General features: G+C 53.4%; 1 protein-coding gene across 1 annotated transcript in view; it reads right to left on the reverse strand.

Annotated features, from left to right (window-relative positions):
- Positions 1-25,501, reverse strand: part of SND1 (staphylococcal nuclease and tudor domain containing 1) — a 229,299-nt gene that overhangs the window by 112,834 nt on the left and 90,964 nt on the right. Inside the window, exon 12 of the mRNA XM_081209915.1 lies at positions 4,212-4,312. Coding sequence (XP_081066041.1) covers positions 4,212-4,312 — 101 coding nt within the window. The remainder of the gene's footprint in view (positions 1-4,211; positions 4,313-25,501) is intronic.

Genomic DNA, 25,501 nt, shown 5'->3' on the forward strand with positions numbered 1-25,501 from the left:
TGTGGCTGACTCTGGGGTTGCGGCGCTCATCTCGCTTTATTGGCCGAGGGAGCCGGCGTACAGCTTCTGGGTCATGTGGCCAGCATGACTAAGCCGCTTCTGGCGAACCAGAGCAGCGCACGGAAACGCCGTTTACCTTCCCGCCGGAGTGGTACCTATTTATCTACTTGCGCTTTGACGTGCTTTTGAACTGCTAGGTTGGCAGGAGCAGGGACCGAGCAACGGGAGCTCACCCCTTTGCGGGGATTCGAACCTCCGACCTTCTGATCAGCAAGTCCTGGGCTCTGTGGTTTAGACCACAGCGCCACCCGCGTCCCTAAGCAACTGGGTAGGCTAGTCTAAACGTTTTCATCAGCCACCGGAAAGAGTGCAGCAAAGGCTCCTGCTGGATCTCAATTGATTCCTCAGTTTCCGGAAGCGCCAGGAGGAAAGAGGGATCCTGTGCTCAAACAGGGCAGACTTTGGATGTTCCCACCTTCCTTCCTCCCGCAGATGCGCCTGACTCCTCCCCGCATCTCAGCAAAAGAAGGGCAGCGCTTGGAGGGGAGGTCTGCCCAATGTGCAGCTGGGGCTGCAAATCCCTTAGCAGAGACTGGCACCTTCCCTCTGCTCCCCTCTGCCCAGGACGCGGCCAGCTCCCTCTGGCACCAAGAGAGAGCAGAGGCAGAGCTGCCCCTTCGAGACGCAGAGGGCAAGGGGACCCTGGTCTCTGCCCCCTTCCATTCCCATGATGGCCACTCTGCCCTCTGGCTTGCCACTGCCAGAACAGGATGGGAGGAGCCGCTGAAACACTGCATGGCTCCCATGCCCCGGGAACCACGGGCATCAGGGTGGCGAGGGACCCAGAAAGGCCTTCCATGCTCAGCACCGAAGAGGCGTCCTGCCACTCCCATCTTGAGGAGCGTCAGGGGGCTCCTGGGGGTCCCTTGCCACTCTGCGATGCCCTGGCTCTGTGATCTGGCACCAACCTTGAAGGGCACACGGGGGCAGGACGCTCTCTGCAAACAGCTCTCTGCAAACAGCTGTGCCCACCCCTCCCTCGGAAGCCCCCCTTGCACCACCCACCAATCGGCTGATCTGCCCTTTCGCGGCTGAGGTTGGGGGTGGCAGTCAGAGAGAGAGCAGAGCAGGGGGAAGGAGACACAAATGCACCCCCCCCCGAGGGACTCTTTCCACAACCAGCATATCGAATGTACATGCAATGGTTGGCTCCATCATTTGCCGTGGTCGAAGGGCAGCAAGCGCCCGGCCCCAAGGTGCCAAGATTAATGGCAAAACCATCATGCATAGCGTATCCAAGGCCTCTGCAGCCCCACAAGCCATTAGGGGGCTGGGGGGGGGCAGGTCCTAGTGGAGGGAAGCAGAGAGGCTGCAGCCACGGATGGGAGTCTCTGGGGGTCTCCAAACCTTCCTCACCAGCCCATGAAAGGGGATCCTAGAACCGTAGAATTGGAAAAGACCCCAAAGGGGCAATGCAGGAATCTCCACGAAAGCCCCCGAGCTCTGCTGAAAAAGCTCCCAGGAAGGAGAGTCCATCACACTCAGAAGAAGTCCGCTCCACTGCCAAACAGCTCTCACTGTCCTTCATCGTGTTTAGTCAGAAGCCTCTTTCTTTCCGTTTTAACCCAATCCAAAGTGTTGGTGCTGACGGCCTCAGCCCTGCATCCCTAAAGGAGCGCCTCCACCCCCATCGTTCAGCCTGGACACTGAGGTCCAGCTCCGAGGGCCTTCTGGTGGTTCCCTCCCTGCAAGAAGCGAGGTTGCAGGGAACCAGGTAGAGGGCCTTCTGGGTGGTGGCGCCTGCCCTGTGGAACGCTCGCCTGTCAGATGTCAAGGAGATGAGCAATTACAGTGGTACTTGGTTCCCAAAAGGCTTAGTTGTCAGACAAATAGGCTACCGAACGCCGCAAACCCGGAAGTAAGTGTTCCGGTTTGCAAAGGTTTTCCAGAAACTGAATGTCCAACGTGGCTTCCACGGCTTCCGATTGAGTGCTGGAAGCTCCTGCAGCCAATCGGAAGCCTCGTCTTGGTCTTCAAACAGTTTTGGGAGTCAAACAGACTCCCGGAACTGATTAAATTCAAGAACCAAGGTACTACTGGATATATCATCTGAAGGCAGCCCTGTCTCAGGAAGCTTTTTAATGTTTGGTGTTTTATTGTGTTTTTATATATGTTGGAAGCTGCCCAGGAACACAATTTTACGCCTATTTCCAGGGGCATTTGCAAACGCCGCCCAGCTGTTTCCCCCCTGGCCTTTGCAAAGCCAGAGCCTCCGTTGGGGTCCAGGGCAGGCTAGCCGAAGATCAAGGATCGGAGCCCGGGGCAAAGTTTGGGATCCGCAATTCCCTCCCCGCGGGATCCCAAGGCGATCCAGCCAGTCCACCCTCACCCACCCAGCTGCCTTCGGGGCTTGAAAAGTCCGGCAGCAGCTCTGGCATTTGGGGGGGGGGCGAAGGGGCCAGCACAGGTGACTCTCTCACGCAAGACCCACATGAAAGAATGGGGCTGGGTGAGCGCAGATGAAAGCTGGAGAGGGAATCTTGTTAAGCTGTGAAAGAGCAGCGTTGCCCCTCAAAGGGAGGCTGAGCGAGAAGCAGCCGCAGAGAGCTCTCTGCTCTCCCACAAACGCGGAACACAGACCACAATTTCCTCCGGAAAATCGAGCCGGCAGGCTTTCAAAGGCAGCCTCTCTCCCCGGCTGCACAGACTCCTCTGCCTTAAGTGTGCTTTTGACAGATCAGACGCCGGGCAACCGCCCCGCAGGCAGCAAGAGGCAGGCAGGTCACGGGGCATCCTGGCACGGAAAGCTCTGGGGCAGGCCAGGAGGGGCCCAAACCCCACAGGGCAGGAGGTCTCCTCACCTGCCACAGGGTCTCCTCACCTGCCACAGGGGGGGGGCAGAGAAAGCACTCAATGGATGAGTCAACAGGAGTCACAGAATCCCGGAACTGCAGAGCTGGAAGGGACCCAGAGGGGCATCTAGTCCTACCCCTCTTTTGCCCAAGGTGAGACTCGAACCCACGACCCCAACAGGAAGAATCTCCTGCTTGACCAACTGAGCTGTCCCAGAAGGTTAAGTTGCAAGAGAAGTGATTCCAACGAAGATTCGGACAAACTTTCTGATGGTAGGAGCCGTTTGGCAGTGGAAGGGATCCCCCCGGGAGACGGTGGACTCTCCTTCCTTTTAAGCAGAAGCTGGGTGGCCATCAGTCAGGGATACTTCAGCAGCGATTCCTGCATTGCAGAGAGTTGGGCTGGATGAGCCTCAGGGGTCCCTTCCAATTCTATGACGCCTCGGCATCCACCGCCAGCTGCTGGGCACCACAAGTGGCCTTCTCTCCCCCCCCCCGGGGCCCTTAATGGCCCCCTGAGAAGACCTTGCAGGGCTTGGTCGGCCACCTGGGGCTCTTTGGGTGTCCTTCACAGGCCCTCGCACCCCCCATATCCAGTGCCGGATTTACGTATAAGCTAAACCAAGCTATAACTTAGGGCCCCACTCTTCTTCCTCTTCCTCTTCTTCTTCTTCTTCTTATCATCATCTATTTTTATTATTTATTATTTATACCCCGCCCATCTGGCTGAGTTTCCCCAGCCACTCTGGGCGGCTCCCAATAGAGTGTTAAAAACAATACAGCATTAAATATTAAAAGCTTCCCTAAATATGGCTGCCTTCAGATGTCTTCTAAATGTCAGGTAGTTGTTTATCTCTTTGACATCTGCTGGGAGGGCGTTCCACAGGGTGGGCACCACCACTGAGAAGGCCCTCTGCCTGGTTCCCTGTAAGCTCACTTCTCGCAATGAGGGAACTGCCTGAAGGCCCTCGGAGCTGGATCTCATGGGGGCCCCCCAAAAATATACTTCTTCTTAATTGTGTTTCACGATTAATATACTTCTTCTTAATTGTATTTCAGTTCAACAATTACTTTGATAAAATACGTATTTTGTTGCGTGCAAATGGCTTGAGATACCTATGAGGTCCATAAATGACCATATAGCACATACTCAACACAAAAAACAGTGACCATTTGTTGTTGACAAAGGACAGCTGGACATAGAAAGGGCCCCATTACCTTCAGGAGCTTAAAGAAGAAGTGTTTGGATTTGATATCCCGCTTTATCACTACCCGAAGGAGTCTCAAAGCGACTAACGTTCTCCTTTCTCTTCCTCCACATCAAACCTAAATCCAGCCCTGCCCGTACCCCGTACTCACATGCCGCCAATGGTGACGGTGGCGCAGGTGCGCTCCGAGAAGGCGGGGGCCGTGTCCGTGGCGCTGCTGGCCGGCCGGATGTAGTCCACCGTGACGTTGACCTGGAAGGAGAGGCAGGCAGAGGTGAAGGAGCAGCAGGGCAGAGGCTCAAGGAGGGGAGACCCCGTGGCAGAGAGGAGGAGGCGCCTGTTGCCATGGAGAGGCAGAAAGGTCTGCCCGGAGGAAGCCATCCCAGCTCAGTACCAGCTGGGCAGTTCCGCTGCTTCTGGGGCAACCGTGGACTGGGATGGGCAGGGCCAGGGAGCTGGGCAGGAGGTGGGCACCGCAGGGCTGACTCCACTTGCCAAGCCGAAGAAGCAAGAAAGGAAGGGCCAGGGAGCGTGGCAGGAAGCACACTGTGAGAACAGGTCCCAAAAATACAAGGTTAGTTATTTCACAAATAAAGTTGAAAAAAGACGGTACAGATGAAGTATAACGTGTAGCAGCAAAAAACAGCCATGGGACGGGTGGAAGGGAAGTCAATTATCTTAGCGGAATGCACACTGGAAAATGTTTAATTCACCTTTTTTCTGAAAATTGATAAATAGAATCTTAAAAAAATAAATGAGGTTTGTTTGGGGTGAGGCTGCAGGAGGGATCTGAAAACCTCTCCACCAGAATGGCACATCAAATTGATGGAGTACACCAAAGTGGCAAAACTAACCGGGCAGCTCAGGAATCAAGAAGAGAAGACATTTTTTAAAGAATGGGAAATGTTTATAAATGTACATTGGGCGCTCAGGTTGCGAACGTGATCCGTGCGGGAGGCACATTCGCAACTTGCAGCGGTCGCAACCTGCAGCGCCACGTCTGCGCAAGTGCAGGTTGCGATTCAGCACTTCTGTGCGTGTGCAAAGTGTGATTTAGCGCTTCTGTGCTTGCGCAACCACCGAAACCTGGAAGTAACCCGTTCCAGTATTTCTGGGTTTCGGCGCGTCCGTAACCCAAAAAAACGCAACCTGAAGCGTCTGTAACCCGAGGTATGACTTTATATACAAAATCATTGTAAACAGGTTAAAGCGATAGCAGGATTTTAAACACACTTGTAATGTAGCAGAGAACATAGATAATCTGGGGAAATGGAAAAAAATGGAGAAGTATTGATATGCAGTTGAAATAGAATCAATAGGATGGGGGGAAGTCAGGAGATTCAGAGTAATCTTGGTAATTAGATCTGGAAATGGTTTTGTTGTATGTTTATATTTTGGAAAATCAAATAAAGAATTGTTTCGCGCACACAGAAAAACCTCCCCACCTTTTTCGTCTGCAATCCATCGCATGGAAGAGCAAGCAGGGACTCCCTGGCCCTGCAAGGACGGGGGGGGGGGGGGGAGAGGAAGCATCCATACCCGTCTGCTCCCCCCGCTGCCTCCCTGCAAGCCTGCTCACTCCTCTGCCTTGAGGCTGGGGGTGGGACGCCAGAGGCCCCTTGAGCCCCCAGGCAGGCAGAGCAGGAGCAGAGGGCAGCCCAGGACGAGCCTTGCCCCTGGCGGACACTTCGCTGCCTGCCGCCAGCAAGGAGGGCTTTGCTGCTGCGAAGAGAGCATCTGATGCGCCAGCAGGAGGCCCATCAAGGCAGCACATGCTGCAGCAGCGAGAGCCTGCCAGGTTGTGCACAGACAAGGCGCTCGGAGGCTCAGGCAGGAGAAGGCGGGCGCTGGCCCAGGAACGGGCAAGAAGCACCAGCACCCAGGGGGAGGAGGAGGAGGAGCTGCAGGCCCAGAGGCAGAAACGCCCCAGGCTTCCAGCTTCCGCTTGATGGATCGCAAGAGCATCTGTTTGTTTGTTTTTAAATGATATTTATTAAAAGTTTTAAAATTACAGAAAAAAGAAAAAAAGAAAACAATAGAAAATTTAACAGAACATACCTTACAATACATAAAAAGAAAAACATAAAAAAACAAGACAACAAGACAACAAAAAGAAACGAAAACATTAAAACACACATCCAGTATTCCATATCTTTACCTTTCATTACTTGTTTCATCGACCTCCTCACACCTCCCTTCTTTGTATTCTAGTTCAATTAGCTATTTCAGCAAATCCTTTCCATCTTTCTCAATTTTTGTTCTATAATTTATCTTAACGGTCTAACCTTAAATTTTTCCATTTTGGCCCATTATCAATCAGTTTTTACTTAATTCTTTATTACATTTCTGCTAAAGCCATGTAGCTTCATTCCAGCATCCTTCTAACATTCATGGATCGCAAGAGCATCTGAATGCAAGAAAAGCTTGCTGGATCAGGCCCAAGGCCTCAGTGGCCACAGAGGCAGGGCAGAGCTCGTGGTGCCATTTGGGGAAACGGGTGCAATTGCACCAGGCGCCGGGTCTTGAGCAGCCCATCTCGTGCGCCTGGATTCTGCTTAGAGTTAGCACAACAGCTGCCCTGGGTGGCATAGAGACATCCAAGGCTAAATGACTGAAACAGGATTCCTCCACCCTCCTCTCATCTGAGGAATGCAAGAAACCAGAGGCCTTTCTCTTGGGCATAGTCGGCCAATTGGTGCCAAAGAAGGACAGAACTTTTTTTATGTATGCAACAACAGCAGCAAGAATATTGATTGCAAAGTATTGGAAGACACAAGATTTACCCACACTGGAAGAATGGCAGATGAAGGTGATGGACTACATGGAACTGGCAGAAATGACTGGCAGAATCCGAGATCAGGGAGAAGAGGTGGTGGAAGAAGACTGGAAGAAATTTAAAGACTACTTGCAGAAATACTGTAAAATCAATGAATGTTAAAGGGATGTTGGATTGAAAATAAGCGGTTTTGGTAAAAAGATTAACAAGAATATGTAAATACGGATTGGCAATGGTTGAAAATATATAGTCATAATAGGTTAAGATACTGAGTAAAGATAAATGATAGAGGGTAAGGATTTGCTGAATTAATTATGTGATTTGGAATACAAAAAGGGGGGTGTGAGGTCAGGAAACAAGTAAATGAAATATAAGACATGAAAATATTGTTTTTTTTAAACTTTTTCCTACTTTTTATGTGTTTTGCTTTTGTATTTTTGTATCTTTTTTCTTTTATTATTGTCATTCTTTTTTATCTTTTACTTTTAATCTTGTAACTTTTTAATGTCTGTAAAATCTTAATAAATATCATTTTAAAAAAAAGGAATACGGGGACGTTCAGGGCAGGCAGGGATAAAGCCAAGGCTGCGTTCAGAAGCATTTGCAGGAGTGTGAAATATTCACTGAAAAGTGAATATTTTTGCTGGGTTACCCGAACTTACTGTAACAGACGGTGGGTCAGTATCCAATAAGGACCCCCTTTCCCCACCACCACTCATGGCCAACGTGAGCAGGGAGGATGCGGGCAGAAGCTCTCCCCCAGGAACACCCTGCCTAAGCCTTTCAAGACTATCAGAACCTGCAAGAGCTGCGTGGTCCCCCCCCCCTTTCCAGAAAGACACATCTGGAGGATTAGTCAAACAAAGAGCTCGACACACACATGCGCTAACTCTTTGGGAAATGGTGCGATGCAGCCAAGTGCAGCCGCTTGGCTTCTCTGTGCAGATCAGGAACAGTTCTTGGCGCATTTCATGCAAATGATCTGCATCTCGCCTCTTGACAGAAGCATTTGAAGCGGCTACATGCACAAGTTAACGGCACGGCAACGGATACCAGCCCTGAAAGCGTCAGAGACGAACTCAATCACTGACCCATTCATGGAAAGGCCACTAAAACGCCCAGAACAAACTGACAGAGCATCAGAAGGACGAACGCCCCGAGAGTTAAGTGCTGGTTGAATAGGCAGAGGGGTCAAGCCTTGCAAATGAGGTGCAGGGAGGGCAGGAGGCCTCCTTCCCTGGGAGCCCCCCCCCCCCAACACAGGACCTCCGCAGCCAGCGAGATGCTCAGAGGGGTGGGACCCAGGCCCCCACCCTATCAGAATTCCCTCCTTCCCGTTGCTCATAGCAGGCTTCCTCAACCTCAGCCCTCCAGATGTTTTTGGCCTACCATGATCCCTAGCTAGCAGGACCAGTGGTCAGGGATGATGGGACTTGCAGTCTCAAAGCATCTGGAGGGCCAAGGTTGAGGAAGCCTGGCTCATAGAATCAGAGAGCTGGGAGGGACCCCCAAGGTTCATCTAGACCAGCCCCCCACCCCAGGAATGCAGAAATCTCAGCTGAAGACCCCATGACAGAGGGCCACCCAAGCGCTGCTTAAAAACCAGCAAGGAATGGGAACCCACCACCTCCTGAGGAAGCCCATTCCACTGCCAAACAGCTCTAGCTGTCGGAAGGTTCTTCCCGAAGTCTCCAGGAAAGGGGGGGGGGTGTTTCCCTTCTGAAGCCTTGCCCAGTCAGTGCAGACAGCACTGAGTTCGATGGACCAACTGGCTGTATCACAGGTTCTGAGGTTTCCCTTATTGCTCCTGGTTTTCAAAAGTGCTCCTCCCCACCCCCAACCTTTCCATATAGTTTCAGAAGACCTGGGAGGGGCAGAATTTACACCTGCCCAGGTAGATTGAGGGTAGAGCATGGGTGATTCTTCTTCTAAAGGGACGTGGGTGGCGCTGTGGTCTAAACCACTGAGCCTCTTGGGCTTGCTGATCAGAAGGTCGGTGGTTCAAATCTGTGCGACGGGGGGAGCTCCCGTTGCTCCGTCCCAGCTCCTGCCAACCTAGCAGTTCGAAAGCATGCCAGCACAAGTAGATAAATAGCTACCACTGCGGTGGGAAGGAAAACAGCATTTCTGTGCGCTCTGGCTTCCATCACGGTGTCCCGTTGCACCAGAAGTGGTTTAGTCCTGCTGGCCACATGACCCGGAAAACTGCGGACAAATGCCGGCTCCCTCGGCCTGAAAGCGAGATGAACGCCGCAAACCCATAGTCCCCTTTGACTAGACTTAACCATCCAGGGGTCCTTTACCTTTTTTTTACATCTTCTTCTAAACTCTTTTCCCTGGTTGCATGTATCCCACAGCTGCCAGAGAACAAACTGGCAGTCTTAGCTGAACTGTAGTAAGAAAGGGAGGGAGGAGCCAGGAGGTCTTTGTTCAAGACACTTTCTCCAGGAAAGACCCCCAACGGGGAGACCGGCCACAGCAGTTTCAAGGCTGTCATGTGCAGGGTGAGATCTCAAAGAGGGGTCGCCCATGTGAGCCCCCATTGCACGTCATGCCTGCAGGCACCTTTGTAACGCGGAGCTGGTCTGCCAAAGGGCCTGGTGCCCGAAGCCAGCTCCCCACAGAGCACTCGTTCTTCCGGTAGAATTCAACTAACGTCTAATGAAATCGCTTGGAAGCGCCGTGTGCAAACGCACTTTCCCTGTTGGGGGGCAGAGAAGCCACCCCACAAGGTGGTCCCACGGGAAGGAAAGAACTTGGCCCTGCGCACAAAGCGCCCACAAGCCGCTGCGGCCTCGGGGCTCGAGGGGCTTGGAAGCCGCCACTCCAGGCAGGTGGGTCACAGGTGTTTGGAAGCAAACAAGGACTCTTCAAGCGAATGGTGGGAGGTGGAGGGTTTCAAGAGCTACTCATGCGCTGCCAGGAGGAACACCGGCTACTGATGCATCACCGCATGCATACATGCATGCATGCACACACACACACAGCGCCTCTCTCTCTCTCTCTCTCAGCACCTTCCGGGTTCATCCCTCCAGCTCCACAGGCTCCCTGCCACCGCCGAGGGGAGGCAGGGACTGGCAGCCTTCAAGCCCATCAAGGCCACGAGAGGGCCTTTAAAGCCCTTTCAAAGTGACTGGTCTCTTACAAGCCCTGCTTTGCGATGCGCATAACAATGCAAAAAGGTGATGCCGACTCAAGCGGATCACATACTCTCTCTCTCACTCTCTCTCTCTCTCTCACGCACACGGCAACCTCATCATATTCCGCTAGCTGTGCAGAAAGGAGCTTCTGCCAGGAGAAAGCCAATTAAGGGTAAGGGGTTAAAGCAATTCCTGGCAGGGAAACTATTGCCATGACAAGCAGGCAGGGGAAAGAGGCGGCCCTGATTCCACAAGGCGGGGTTGGGAATCGAAATGGCCATGGGGCCACCCAGCTCCTCAGCAAGGACAGAGATGGTCAGGGCAGCCGCCCCCTTTCTCCACCTCCCCGAAAGAGAAGGAAGTCTGGTGGCATCTCCACTGAACTCCCCGGCTGAGGCTCACCTTCCAGGAGCAAGCACCAGCCAAGGGGGGCCAGGTCACCAAACCCATCAGAAGATCTGGGTGGATGAGGCCCGTGGCCCCTCCAGTCCAGCATCCTGTTCTCTCACTGGCCAGCCAGATTCCCCAAAGGGCAACAAGCAGGATTCGAACACAAGAGCAACACTCTTCCCTCCTGCAGTTTCCAGAAACTGGGGTGCAGAAACGTTGCTGCCTAAGGTAAAGGTAAAGGTAAAGGACCCCTGGACGGTTAAATCCAGTCAAAGGCGACTATGGGGTTGTGATGCTCATCTCGCTTTCAGGCCAAGGGAGCCGGCGTTTGTCCACAGACAGCTTTCCGGGTCATGTGGCCAGCAGGACTAAACTGCTTCTGGAGCAACGGGACACTGTGATGGAAGCCAGAGCACACAGAAATGCTGTTTTCCTTTCCGCCACAGCGGTACCTATTTATCTACTTGCGCTGGTGTGCTTTTGAACTGCTAAGTTGGCAGGAGTGGGGACAGAGCAACGGGAGCTCACCCCTTCGTGGGTATTCAAACCGCCGGCCTTCTCATCGGCAAGCCCCAGAGGCTCAGTGGTTTAGACCACGCGCCACCTGCATCCCTGTTGCTGCCAAAGCGCTCCTCTCACTGGGCACCTTCTTCCACATGTGGTGGAAGTGGCCATTAGGCATGGGGTTCCCAAGACATCTCAGCACCAGCCCTGCTTGCCCAGTTCCTTCCCAAAGACATGCTTGAGGGAGGAGGCAAGGCCAAGGAAAAAGAGACCTCCACACCTGCCCCCCACCCCCATTGCTGCAGGCCCCCTGCAGCAGGACACAGCCGTACCCTATCCCTTATCAAAAACTTTCAATTAGAGGTTGCACCAAGCACATTACAAAAGAAATCAATAAAACACTAAAATCCCGTGACAACAGTAACTGAATAAGAGAATAAGACCCGCAGGTTCCTTGATAAGACGCTTGATCCCTGAGGAAGAAACTGAGGCTAAAAGAAAGACAAGCCACGCGACCCCACCCAAAGAGATTTGAAATCTGGGGAGGGGTGCAGGGCTGGGTTCTCGGCTCAATGCTCACTCCCCTAACCACCATGCAAAACCAGCGCACAGTTTCCACTCCCTTTTCAACTACCCCCGTCTCTGGCTACCAATCTGCCCTCCGGCCTGTGCCCAAATGACTGTGATTGAGAAAAAGGATGTGAATAATTGCATGTATTGCGCTGGGGGGGGGGATAACCTTTTTTACACACAGAATGTCCTCTTTCCTTCCCTGAGAGGAGAAGGCTTCCCTCAGCTCTGTCTGTGAAATGGCATTTCCATTTTGGATGGTCTTCCTCGCCAAGCCCAAGCGTTCCCTCCCATCCCAATAACACATTGGCAAATTCTCTTAACTTCCACTCGTTTGAAAGAGCTGAGCGACGTTCAGGAAACAGAGGGAAAACAGCATGAAATTTGCATAATTTAGCCTTAATTTCCATTGCGAGACTCATTATCCATCTTTCTCGGTGCAGAACGTAGCCAGCTTCCTCCAAGGAGCTCCTGAAGAAGAAGAAGAGGCAGGCAGGCAGGCAGCTCTCCCCGAAGCCCCAACATTCAGAAACAGCAAACAATCACTGAATTGGGGTCTCTGTCTCTCTCACACCCCCGTTTGCAGGCTCTCCCCTGCACCCTCCACTGTGAGAAGAGGTGCAAAGGACTCGTTCTGCTTCTCCACAATCTCCTTATCCTCCTTTACAACTTCTTTGACTCTCATGTCATCCAAGGAGTCAACTGCCTCCCTAGACGGTTTCCTGAGACAAATGTATTTCAAGAACGTCTCGCTGGTGGTCCTCATGTTCTCAGCAATGTGTCTCTCAAGATGTTTCTTTTAAGCATCCTTTACCATCTTCTTGCCTTCTCTCCCCACCTGTGTTTGTTTTCCCTTTGTTCTCTTTCTTTGGCAAAGACCTCCCCCCCCCCCCGAAAGGAAGCCTTCTTGCCTCTAATTCCTTCCCTGACTGTGCGCATTAACAGACGGGCATCCCCTGGGCCTCCATGGTTACTTTCCAGATCTGTGCTCTACACTCCAGCGGAGTCTCTAATACTGTCTTTTTAAAGAACTCCCAAGCATTTGGGACCGATTTCCCCCTCTCGACTTTGACTTTTGGCTTCCTCTTCACCAGCCTCCTCATTTGGGGAAGTAGCCTCCTCCAAAATCAAGTGTGATGATGTCGGGTTTCCTGGGCAATCGGCCATTGAAACATTTATTTAATTTAATGGCACGGTGGTCATGGCTCTAAACAGGCTTGACAACACTGACATCTCGCACCAGGCCACCCCTCCAAATTAATTCAGGGTCGCTGTCTCTGGTCGGTCCCACGACCAACTGCTACACAGCACAGTCATTGAGGGAATCCAGAATTTTTAGCTCTTTGACCCCATAATCTCACCCATACCCTGAAACGCCCCAAGCTGTGCCTGCCTATTTTTAGAAATAAATTTATTTATTTGGTTTTTCAGATTACAAATTTACAGTCACATATCCAACATACAGGGATGCGGGTGGCCCCGTGGGTTAAACCACAGAGCCTAGGGCTTGCTGATCAGAAGGTCAGTGGTTCAAATCCTTGTGACGGGGTGAGCTCCCGTTGCTCGGTCCCTCCTCCTGCCAACCTAGCAGTTCGAAAGCGCGTCAAAGTGCAAGTAGATAAATAGGTACTGCTCCGGCGGGAAGGTAAACGGCGTTTCCATGCGCTGCTCTGGTTTGCCAGAAGCGGCTTAGTCATGCTGGCCACATGACCCGGAAGCTGTATGCTGACAAACGCCGGCTCCCTCGGCCAATAAAGCGAGATGAGCACCGCAACCCCAGAGTCGGCCACAACTGGACCTAATGGTCAGGGGTCCCTTTACCTTATCCAACATAAAACATAGACACAAGATTCCAAAGAATCTCCTTGACTTTCCTTGTCCCCTCCCCCTTTGTGGGTCCTACTGTTAATCATTCCTCCTGCATCTTTTAATCCAAACCCTTTACCTCTCCACTGTGTCCAAAATTCACCACTAAACTACCAGTGTTATTCCAAGCTGTGCCCGTCTAGCTGGCCCTGGAATTGGCAGCATTTCGGAGAAAGCCACCTTGCAACTCCCTGGCTTTCTGTCTCCTTCCCCAGCAACCCAAGTCTGCCCCCCAGGACTGAATTTGTAGAGCCACGAAAGCAGCTGCTCTCCAAAGCCGGCAAGAGAAAACATCCAAGGGACAGATGGGCCCATCGAGAGGCAGCTCACCTGACTGCATACCTGCTCAGACCCCAGGCGTCAAATCCATCCTGAGTGTTCACAGAATGCCCCCCCCACCCCCCAGAACATCCCTGGGCACACAACCCAGAAGCTGGAAGAGGTTTCTCCTGAGCCAAAGTTTCCTGGAAGGGCACGTTCTGGGAAGGTGGGAAGAGCAGGGCGGGCACGGAGCTCAGGCGCCCACGAGGGGCTCTCGGCTGCCCCCACTCTGGGCGCTGCAAACCTAGTCAATATTTCTGCAAGCAAAACCTTCTGCAAGCAAAGCCCCGGGACCCCCGAGAGGCAAAGTGCTTGCAGCCCCCATCCCCTTTCCTTCTCTTTTAAAAAAATTGATTTAATCATTTTTTCGATACAAACAACCGCAAAAGACAAAAACCTTTCTTCCGAGACCTGGTGCTTCCTTAAGATTCCAGGGCGCTGCCATTTCCCACTGCCATAAAAAATGGAATGCATTCATAAGAATTATAACAACCTGTTAAGAATTGCATACAGTGGTGCCTCGCAAGACGAAAAGAATCCGTTCCGTGATTCTCTTCGTCTAGCGGTTTTTTCGTCTTGCGAAGCAAGCCCATTGACGGATTAGAGGATTAGCGCTATTAGCGGCTATTAGTGGCTTATCAGCTTATCGGATCAGCTGATAAGCAGCTTAGCGGCTTAGGAAAAGGGGGGGGGAACCCCGCAGGAACTCGCAAGACATTTTCGTCTTGCGAAGCAAGCCCATAGGAGATTCGTTTTGCGAAGCACCTCCAAAACGGAAAACTATTTCGTCTAGCGAGTTTTCCATCTTGCGAGGCATTCGTCTTGCGGGGCACCACTGTACTTCTGGGATTAATAGCATCACTTACACAGCTACAGGTCAGGTTGTATTACGGTTTCAAGCACCTTTCCCAAGGGCCCGTGGAACGCTCTGCCACCAGATCACAAGCAGATATACAACTAAACAACTTTCCAAAAACATCTGATGGCAGCTCTGTGTCGGGAAGTTTGGTTGATACTTTGCTTTGATTTTATTAGGATGGCAGCTGTCAGATTGGCTGGGGCAACTCGGTCAGATGGCCAGGGTATAAGATATATTATTATATTACATTATTATTTTCTTTCACTTTATTTGCCCACTGAAAATGTTCCGTGAAATATAAATAAATAAAAAATTGCATCTGAGTTGGATCTCCTTTAACCATAAAGGGCTTTCTGGGGGTTATTGTCCTAGAAGGCAGCTCCTAAATAACAAATGAAGGCCTGGCCTGGGAGCTGAAGCTTGTCTGAACGTATTGCATTTACACCTCACCTTTTCCTCCCAAGGAGTTCAGGGCAGGGTACACGGTTCTTGTCCCCCTCCTTGTTTAATCCCCACAGCAACCCTATGAGGTAGGTCAGACTGAGAGAAAGTGACTGGCCCCCAAAGCCCTGCCCGGGGAGCTTCGTCACTGAGTGGGGATTCGAACCCAGGTCTCTGCCAGGTCCGAGTCTGGCACGCTAACCACTACACCACATGACCCCTACCACCCCCCCCCCCAGGGCCAGGCAGTTGCTGCCCTGCCCAGGGGAGGAACCCAGCACTGCCGCCCCGATCCGAACGGACTGGCAGGAATCCACAGCGTCCACACAGATGAAGAGGGGCGGATTTTCCCAAAGAGAGGGGGAGAGAGGAATCAGAGGAAGAAGGCGCTCTCATTATTAAGTTATGAGAGCAACGGCGCATCGCCTTGCCAACTGTCAGTAAGTTTGCAGACTGTCAGTAACAAACAGAAAATTGCCTGTCAGTAAAAACAAAAACTGTGGGCGCACAGACACACACAAAGCGGAAATTGTGCCCAGCCAGGAGAGCTATTCTAGGGAGATGGCAGAAGGTGCCTGCTTCAAAGAACCAGAGGATTGTAGAGCGGGAAGGGACACCCGGGGTCATCTAGTCCAACCCCCTGCAATGCAGGGATCTCAGCTGCAGCAGCCATGGCAGGTGGCCGTCCAACCTCTGCTCAGAAACCTCCACGGAAAGAGAAGCCACCACCTCCCCAGGGAGACCATCCCACCCGGAAACGGCTCTTAGCGCCAGAACGTTCTTCCAGGTGTTCAGCTGGAATCTCCTTTCTTGTAACTTGAAGCCATGGGTTCGAGTCCTGCCCTCCGGAGCAGGAGAAAACAAGATGGAGCAAGAATGTTTTCTGTACTTCCGGAGGGTAGGATTCCAACGGACGCAACGGATTCAAAGGACAAGGGAGGAGACTCTGATGAAACATTTAGCAATGACCTTCTGACGGTGAGAACCGCTGAACAGTGGAACGGACCATCTTGGGTAGACTGGAGGTTTTTGAGCCGTGGTTGGGTGGCCACCTGCCAGGAATTCCTTCCCTGACACCCCTGCATTGCTGGGGGTTGGGATGGATGACCTTCGGGGAGCCTTCTAATTCTATAATACCATAAATTCTGTGCTTCTATAAGGGCTTGCAACTCGGATTCCCGATTGTCTGCACCCCAGCAGAGCCTGGCAGGGTCACACAGCCTACTGGCCACGGGCACGTCCTTTCCCTTGACTCTGCCACGGGTCCAATCATTGGAAGAGAAGGCCAGGCATGAAAGGACCCCCCCTCCCTTTCCTCCCCCCTATGCTGAATGGTTTTTCCTGAAGGAATGCCGTGCAGAGACCCAACACAGGCACCAGTTGGGGGTCCTGGCTAAGGAGGCTCCCTTTATGAAGCAGCCGCTGAAGTCCTCGAAGGGAGGGGGCCGTGCCAGGCTGCAGGAGGGGCTGCTGAGGGATGGGCACCACCCAGGCTGCTTGTTCCTAGGCAGCCCCATCCCAGCCCCCTCACCCTGCGCTGCCAACGTGCAGAAAACGTGCCACGCAGGCCCCAGATCCTCTCCTGACCCCGGGAGTTGCAGGTGCTCATTAGTCGGCGAGTCACGTCCCCGGCAAGCGGCAGAAGGACGGCTCTCTGCCCCACGCCGGGCTGCCGCTCGCCTGCCCACCCCCAGCCCGGCCCCTGGGCTCCCCTCCTGGCCACGGCCTGGAGGGTCCAGAGGCTGTGCTTTATGGACCAGCAACAACGGCGGCCAAGACCGCCGGAGGAAACAAATGAGGCCTGTTTAGAGGCCGCCCGGTGCTCCATAAAACCAACGCTCCATAAAACTCCACACTGCTGTGACGGAAGGGCAGGGGGGGCATCCATCACGCTCCCCCCCCCGCCTCCAGGGCCCGGTGGGGGCTTCCAATCTGTTTGACGGCAGCAGAGGCAGATAACCAAGTTGCCGCCCCGTGATGGCTTTCCTTTGGGGGTGTGCCCGGGGGCCGGCCAGGAATGCCTCCCCAAGGCCCTGCAGAGCCAGCGGGGAAGGGCTGCTCCCCTCTTCTCCCTGCACACCCAGCGAGGAAGGAAAAGCTCCCCCAAAGAGGCAGGCCAGAGGGGGCAAGGCCCCTCTCTTGGGGCAGCCTGGATCTGGGGCTCCCAGCAGCTGCAGACACTGGGAAATCCCCAGTCTAAGTGGGAAACTCACGAGAGCAGGAAGGGAAGACCTTTGGGCGAAGATCCCAAGGGGCCGGTCCTGGGCTGCAGGGGGTGGAGTCCCTTCCGACTCTGCCATCCTATGGTGCCCCAAAATGAAACGCGAGGCTGGAGGCAAAATGAAGCTCGAGGCCAGTCCCTTCTGCTCCGACTGCCTCAAGAACCTCCATTTCCCTCTCCAGGAAAGCCAAATCTCTCCATTGGAGCTGTGGCAGGGCTGCTTGTGGCATCACAAGGCACTCGATCGTCTGGGAAGGCAGCAATTGGGCACTAAGGAGGGGAGATATCCGTCTTCCCAGGACCCAGCATGCTGGAGCTGCTTGGGAGGCCCAGGAATAATAATATAATAATAATAGTAATTTATTATTTCTACCCCGCCCATCTGGCTGGGTTTCCCCAGCCACTCTCTGGGAACGGACAGAGCGGTGCCTGGGCTGCCAAGGGAGGCCATTCATGGATGGCTGCGGGGAGGTCTCTGATTCCCACCCGCCCACCTCCCCTGGACACAGGAGGAGGAGGCGGATGCTCTCCCTGCACCGAGAAAGCCAGGTGAGCCAGAGAGAGGTCCCTTCAAAACAAAGCCAACACCGAGGGAGGGCAAGCTCTGCCGGAAGGCGGCCAGCCGGCCCCTTCCCTGCTGGGGCTGAGGGGGGTTGCAGAACTTCGGGCAGGGACAGGAGCATGACCCCTGACCCCCAGAAACACAAGCCCACAAGCCCTCCTGGGTCAGGACTCGGAAAAGGCAGTGAGGCCTCCTGAAGCTTGGGCGTCCCAGCTGAGCCTACACCCACCCACCCTCCTGTTTAGGAGCATTGCTGAGTTGCAAGGGCCCCTTCCAGGTCATCTAGTCCAACCCCTGCTCTGTAAAGGATCCCTGCCCTCCTGCGATATCCTCTGCCATCTCCTGGCCAGGAGCAGGATAGAACACCCTGTGCGCCCTGGCCTCGCTTCTGGGGCCCCCCTGGGCTTGGAAAGCCACCAGGCAAGGCAGCTGGCTCAGCGGAGGGGAGGCACATTCTTGAAGGCCTGCCAAGCGCATGCCTCAGATGAGAACCCCCCCCCCCGCAGGAGCCCCCCCCCCCACTCCCATCAGCTGAAACATTCATCAAGCTGCTGAGTGATTATCCAATGGTTGGCTCCCTATTCCCCTTGGAGGGAGGGGAAATGGCTGGCTGCGCAGGGAGATCTGTCTTCCCTTCTGTGACAGGAGAGTCTTGGGGGGGGGGAATCACCCCACACGTGCCAGTGCTGCCCCCCCCCAATACACACACAGAGCAGAGCAGGATGCAGAGCAACCGGGCTCAAACCCCAGCAGCAACGGAGTCGGGGGAGCTTGTCAGCCACACCAACAGATCACAACTGCGCAAAACAGACCATAGGAAGCTAACAAGAAGCTGCAGGATCAGGCCCCGGGGGGCCCATCTAGCCCAGCACCCTGTCCTCACAGGAGCTGAACTCTGGGAAACCCGGAAGCAGGATCCAAGCGCAAGACCCTTGTCCCCTCTTGTGGGTCCGAGCAACTGGGACTCAGGCGCCTAACTGCCTCCGACCACAGAGACCGAGCGCATCCACCCCGGCTAGGAGCCCTTGGGAGCCCTCTCCTCCTCCATGGACTGGCCTGATCCTCTTTTTCCAAAGCCATCCAAGTTGGTGGCCAGCCCTGCCTCCTGCAGCAGGGAGTTCCGCAGTTTAAATCTGCATCACGACGTTCGGCCATCATCAGAACCGGCGGTGGAGAGCCGCTCTGACGACAGGAGACCGTTCTGCGGAAAGGAAAGGCAGGTGCGGACAGAGGAGCATCGAATCACAGAGCTGGGAGGTGTGGGAATGTTCTGGGATGCAGGAGAGGATATATTGTTTAATTATACCCTTCCCAACTTGTGTTAACAAGTTTACAATTTTAGCAGAGTAACATTCCCCCTTTTAAATGCGTTTGCTCAGGCTCGCTAAAGCCTCTATGATAACTGTTCTGGTATTTTCCCCTTATTCCCGTACAAAAGATAAGACACAACACAGTCTTCTTCTATAAAAGTATAGAAAGTTTACTCACTCACATTCTGTTCACGATTGGATCCCAGAAGGCAGACTTAGCTTAGAAAAGTAACATATACCTGGAAACTATCTCATAAAGAGACAGTCCCTTTGTCCTCTCTTGGCTGGAAGCATCTTTGGCTAAGCAGATGTTGCTTCTTCGATGCATGTGGTGAAAGAGAGAGAGATGGCTGCCCTGCCCTGTGCTTTTGTCGTTACCTGCACAGGTGAGGCCACGCCCACCTCTAGTCACATGCAGAGGAAGTCTGTCCCAGCCCAGAAGGAAGCAGGAAGTTAACCTGCTGGCTGGACAAACATTCCTCCCCATGCGTAAACGTGTTCACTCTAGGAATGTTGTACTTGACTGCTCTTGTGTTTCACATCCGACAGAAAGGACCCCAAGGGTCATCCAGTCCAACTCCTTGCAATGCAGCGCTGTTCCAAGGCAGGGCATGGGGGGGGGGTGTCTGAAGGTGCCTCCAAGTGTAAAGCAAGGAAGCCATTCCTCATGGCAGGCGGGGAGGCGGCACCTACGAGTTCTCCCATCTCAACCGACCTTTTGCAGCCCAAGACTCTGCCCAGTTGCTGGCATCTGTTTTTAGATCAGGGGTGGGAGGGGGGGCAGAAGGGGGAAATGTAAAGTGGAAGATGGGTCTACTCACACACACACACACACACCCCACCCTGCAAGCTGCAGCCCCAAGAGACCCTCTGCTCCATCTCTGCAATTGCTTCACTGCCTCCTTCGCCCGCAAAGGCCTTCTCAGCACCAGCAGGAGAACCAACCCAGGGCACCTTTGGGTGCCACAGAAAGATGGCAGACCCCATGAGCACATCAACCTTGCAGGGCAGACCCAGCACCCTGCCTTTGCAGCAGCAGCCACGGTTGAAAGCCTCTTTCCTTTCCTGCAGCAGTTGGAAAACCCCCCAGCTAATGCTATTCTAGGCGGCATCAGCAGAAGAATTGTGTCCCGATAAAGGAGGTCAGAGTACTGCTCTATTCTGCCTTAGGCCTGGAGAACTGCGTCCGATTCTGGGCACCACTCTTTAAGAAGGATGTTGACAAGCTGGGAGGTGGGCAGAGGATACAGACCAAGGAGATCAAGGGTTTGGAAACCAAGCCTGATGAGGAACGGTTGAAGGAGCTGGGTATGTTTCGCCTGGGAAAGAGGAGGCCGAGAGGAGATAGGAAAGACATCTTCAAGGGCTGTCACAAGCTGGTTTTCTCCTGCTCTGGAGGGCAGGACTCGAACCCATGGCTTCAAGTGACAAGAAAGGAGATTCCGACTCAACATCAGGAAGAACTTTCTGACAGGAAAAGCTGTTTGGCAGTAGAACAGTCTCTCTCGGGAGGCTGTGGCCTCTCCTTCCTTGGAGGTTTCTAAGCAGAGGCTGGATGGCCAACTGTCAGGGATGCTTTAGCTGAAATTCCTGCATTTCCCGGGGGCTGGACTGGATGACCCCTGGGGTCCCTTCCAGCTCCGCATGGGTCTCTGATTCTAAGACTCCTCCTGGCAGAGAGAGCCACGATGGCACTCTCCGCTGGGGCCGGAGTGGCAGCTGCCTCTGGGCCGGGCCAGGTTCGGCAGCCTTGCCCAAGCGCGCCACGGGGCGCACGGCGGCAGGGAGCACTCCCCTGCCAACTGGAACAAGGAGGCCGGAACAATTGCCCCACTGGGAGCCTGGCCAGGAGGCCAGAATGAGCAGCCGGGCCACCATGCTGCCAATCAAGCCCACGGGTCCCGCCTCTGGCCTCTGGCTCCCTCCTGCAGCAGAGCAGCGCCCCCTAGTGCCCAACGGCAGAAGGGCCCCCAGCTGGCACCCTGCCTAGGCAGCACATCTTCCTCAGCCACCCACCAGGACCCCAGGGTCCGCCTCTCTGCACCCGCTTGGCCTGGGCAAGGAGGGAGGCTCAGCCGCTAGGGCCCAAGAACCTCAGGAGAACAGCTGGATCAGGCCCACGGAGCCCGTCCTGAGCAGCATCCTCCGACCGGGAGGCCTGAAAGCAGGATCCGGACACAAGGGCGTTTCCAGCAGGGGACACCCAGAGAAACCTTCTGCCCATGAATGTGGAGGCAGAGCAGAGCCAAGCGGGCTAGGAGCCCTCAATAGCCATAGCCTTCTCCTTATAATAACTTATAATAATAATTTATTATTTATACCCCGCCCATCTGGCTGGGTCTCCCCAGCCGCTGGGGGGGGGGGCTTCCAACCAAATATCAAAAACAATACAGCGTCAGACATTAAAAACTTCCCTAAACAGGGCCGCCTTCAGGTGTCTTTTAAAAGTAAAATAGTTCTTTATCTCTTTGACATCTGCTGAGAGGGTGTTGCACAGGGCGGGCGCCACTACCGAGAAGGCCCTCTGCCTGGTTTCCTGTAACCTCAATTCTCGCAGGGAGGGAACTGCCAGAGGGCCTTTGGACGTGGACCCCGGTGTCCGGGCTGAACGATGGAGGTGGAGATGCTCCTTCAGGTATACTGGGCTGAGGACGTTTAGGGCTTTAAAGGTCAGCACCAACACTTTGAATTATGCTCAGAAACATCCTTCTCCTTCTCCTTCTCCTTCTCCTCCTCCCCTTTTCCTTTTCCTCCTTCTCCTTCTCCCTCTTCTCCTCCTTTTCCTCCTTCTGCCCCTTTTCCTCCTCCTTCTCCTTCTCCTCCTCCTCCTTTCCCCCTTTTCCATCTTGAATTTGTCCATTCCAATTTTAAAGCCATCCAAATGGGTGGCCATCCCTGCCTCCAGTGGGAGGGAGTTCCACTGTCTAACTCTGCGCTGCTTGAAGAAGGACTTTTTTAAATACATAATTTTTATTCAATTTTCTGTTTTGCAACTTAAAACACTCATTTTTACATCCTTAAAATATCAGTGGCTTCCCTTCTCCTCTTCCCATGCTTCATTTTACGTATCACAAATCCCTGCATATTTTACAAAAACTATATGATTCAGTCTTCCATTACTGCATCCATCAAAGCTTATTTACACTGTTGAATTTCTCTTAATGCTGCCAGTGTTTTCAGCTGTCCGCAATTATTTCCCAGGTATTCAATAAACGTTTTCCAATCTTCTCTAAAAGTATGTTCTTCCAGTTCTCTTATTCTCTATGTTAAGTCTATGAGTTGTGAATGTTCTGTCAACTTAAGTTGCCATTCTCCTTTGGTTGGGACCTCTCTCGTTTTCTATTTTTGGGCTAACAAAACCCGGGTCACATTGGTGACCAGACATAAATAACCTTTTTTGACACCTGGGAATTTCAGAAAGGACTCTGGGGTTTTTTTTGGGGGGGGGGGGAGACTCCTACATCTGCCCTGAATCTTCCTTCACTAGCAGCAACCACCACCAGCGCTGCCTCCTCCCATGGCATGATAACAAAAGGAAGCACTCTGGGCGCAGGACATGTAGCTCCATGGCAGATGCAAAAGATCCCAGCTGCCATTTCCCACTGAAATGTTCTCCGAGCTGAGAGAGACCCCAGCGAGGCAGAGCCACCCCTCAGTCAGCAGACACACACAAACACAAATCCCTGTGCTCCTCTTCCTTCCACACACACACACCCATGCCATTTCTACAAAGCCATCCAAATGCACAGGGAAACAAAACCCACAAATAGGTCTCCGCCCTGGCGAGCATACAGTCAGGCAGAGAGGCAAGCGAGGGAGGGAGGCAATAGAGACCAGAGGTCCAGTGGAGGAGAGGGGGGGCTAAGAGGTTTAACCAAAAACTTGGGGAGGGGAGAGGAAAGGGGGCGCAGTGGGAGGGGGGACCCAAGGGGAGGGGAAAGAGCGCAAAGTCAAGGCAGAGGCTGAAGAGGCCTTGGGAAGCAAAGCAGGTTTGCAAATAGCCCCTGCTAAGCTGCTGAGGAGCAGAAGGCGGCTCTGGCTGGGGGACGCTTAGAGACATTTTAATATACAGTCATACCTCGTCTTGCGTTTGCTTCAGGTTGAGCATTTTCAGGTAGCGTCCCACAGCGACCCGTAAGTACTGGAAAGGGTTACTTCCAGGTTTCGCCGCTCGTGCATGTGCAGACGCTCAAAATGATGTCACGTGCATGCGCAGAAGTGGCAAATCACAACCCGCGCACGTGCAGACGCAGGTTGCGTTCTGCTCAGGTTGCGAACGGGGCTCCGGAACAGATCCCGTTCGCAACCAGAGGTACCACTGTATTAAGAAATGAAATAATACAGAAAGAATGTATTGAAATGAACTCATTTGCAAGATTTGAGTAATACACTTACAATGGCCAAATATAAACACAAATATGAGGTGAAAATGTTAAGAACAGATTAAGAACACAAGTTTAATTTTAGTATATAAGGTATATAAAATCATACGCAGAACAAATATGTAATAAATAGGAAAGGGAAGTTGGGGGAAGTCGAAGGGGGGGTTAATTGAAATTGTAAAATGCAATTGGAATTTTTGAATATGTTAAAATTTGTTGGAAAATCTTAATAAAAATGATTTTAAAAAGAAAAGAAATAATCTGGAGAGAGCGCCTCACGCAGGCCACTCTGCGCATGTCAAGGAGGAGACTTCGCTCTGGTTTCTCTCCCACGGACTCAGGCTTGAGAGACGCACCTATCGACCGTCAAACTCTGCATGAGCAATCAGTGTTGCTCCAGGCAAGCTGCATGCCCTTATTTATTGTGCTGCTTGCAGGTTTATCCGACTGCTTGACACCTTATTTAAGCCGCGCGGAGACACGCAAATGCTCTTCAGAGAGTTGAGGGAGGGGGATTCATGGCATCAGAGCCCCCAGCTGCCCAGCTTCCGCCCCCCCCCCCATGGCAGAGCCCCTTCCCCCCAGCTCTGTCCTGGATCTGCCACATGCCAGCCAAGCGCATTTCCTAAGGGGCTCCCCTGCTCACAGGAGAAGCATTTGGGCACAAGCTCAGCAAAATGGGGTCGTGGCACCTTCCTCAGATCTGCCTCGGGAGCCTGGCTGGCGCTGGCAGAGGAAGCTCCTCATCTGAAAGGGGGGGCCGCTTATTTGGGAACCATCAGGGAAGGAGTTTGGTCCATGGTGGGAATTCTGAGGAATGGGGATGAACAGGATTGTGGAATTCCACTCTGCAAACCGATGGTGCGGCCGCGTTTGGGGTGCTGCTCCTCGAAAAGGATATTGTGGGGATAGGAAAGGAGATGGAGGGGCAGAGGGGCTCCCCTAGGAAGAAAGGGGGACGCATTTGGTTCGTTTCAGGTCAGAGAAAAGGAGGCTAAAGGGCAAAAGGATACGATTCAGGATGGATAAAAGCAAGCATATTTAGAAGAGATTTCAAGGGAAGTTTTCTACAGTTCAACAGTTGATGTTTTATGGAGTTTTTAATGTTTTGTGGGAGCTCCCCAGAGTGGCTGGAGCCACCCAGTTAGATGGGCGGCATATAAATAAACAAATAAATTTCTTATTCTTATTAAGCACATGTCCACCTGTGGAACTCACTGCCACAGGAGACAGTGAGGGCCACCAAACTGGTTGGCTTTGAAGGGGGATGAGAGTTTTAGTCACAAATATCAGGTGGATCTTCCAGGTTCAGGGGCAAAATACCCCCGATCTCCAGTCACGGGAGAGCAGCCATTCCCTTCTTGCTTGCGGGCTTCTGAAGCCAGTGTGGGAAAGAGGAGGCTGGTCTAGATGGGCCCAGGAGGGCCCCCAAGGGAAGGATGGCGACTCAACGGCAGTTTTGGCAGGTCTCTGGGGTACCGGCAGAAAGGTGAGATTTGCCACAAAGGAACCCCCCTCCCGAGTTTCCATCTAAATGGAGGCACATAGTGTGTGTTTGCAGGCAAGGTGAGCACAGGTGTGCAGGTGCGCCAGCAAGCCCAGGCACACAGAGATGGGGATTCGGAGGGGGGGAGGAGCTGCTAAAATCTGGAGACTGCGAGGACCAAGAAGGAACCCCCCCCCTTGCACACACTGGTTCCAGCGGCCAGTCCAGGGAGCCCTCAGCACCCCCCAAAAGTGCGCTCTTGCCGAAAGCGCTGATCCCGTGCCGCCTGCCCTTGCCAGCAGGGTGAGAGCAGGCCGCTCAGCTGCCCGGCCTCAGGATGCCAGGGCTGCACTCACAAAGCCTACCTCGCAGGCAGAGCGGAGGAGCGGGGGGGCCGCCAGCCCCTCGGGAGACGAACGGCCTTCAGAGGCCCCTGGACCCGCTCAACCGTCCCCCGTGGGAGCCGAATTCGCGTCCTTTTGGGGAGCGGGGAAGGGGGGGAGCCGGCAGCCCCAGCCGATCGATCCCAGCAGGCAGCCGGCGGGGCAGAGGCAAAGGCGGGCAGCCTTGGCTGGGCCTGTCGCTTCCAATCAGGCGGCAGCGCCAACCTCGG

The sequence above is a fragment of the Podarcis bocagei genome (genome assembly GCF_964188305.1).
Source record: "Podarcis bocagei genome assembly, chromosome: 10".
Lineage (NCBI taxonomy): Eukaryota > Metazoa > Chordata > Lepidosauria > Squamata > Lacertidae > Podarcis > Podarcis bocagei.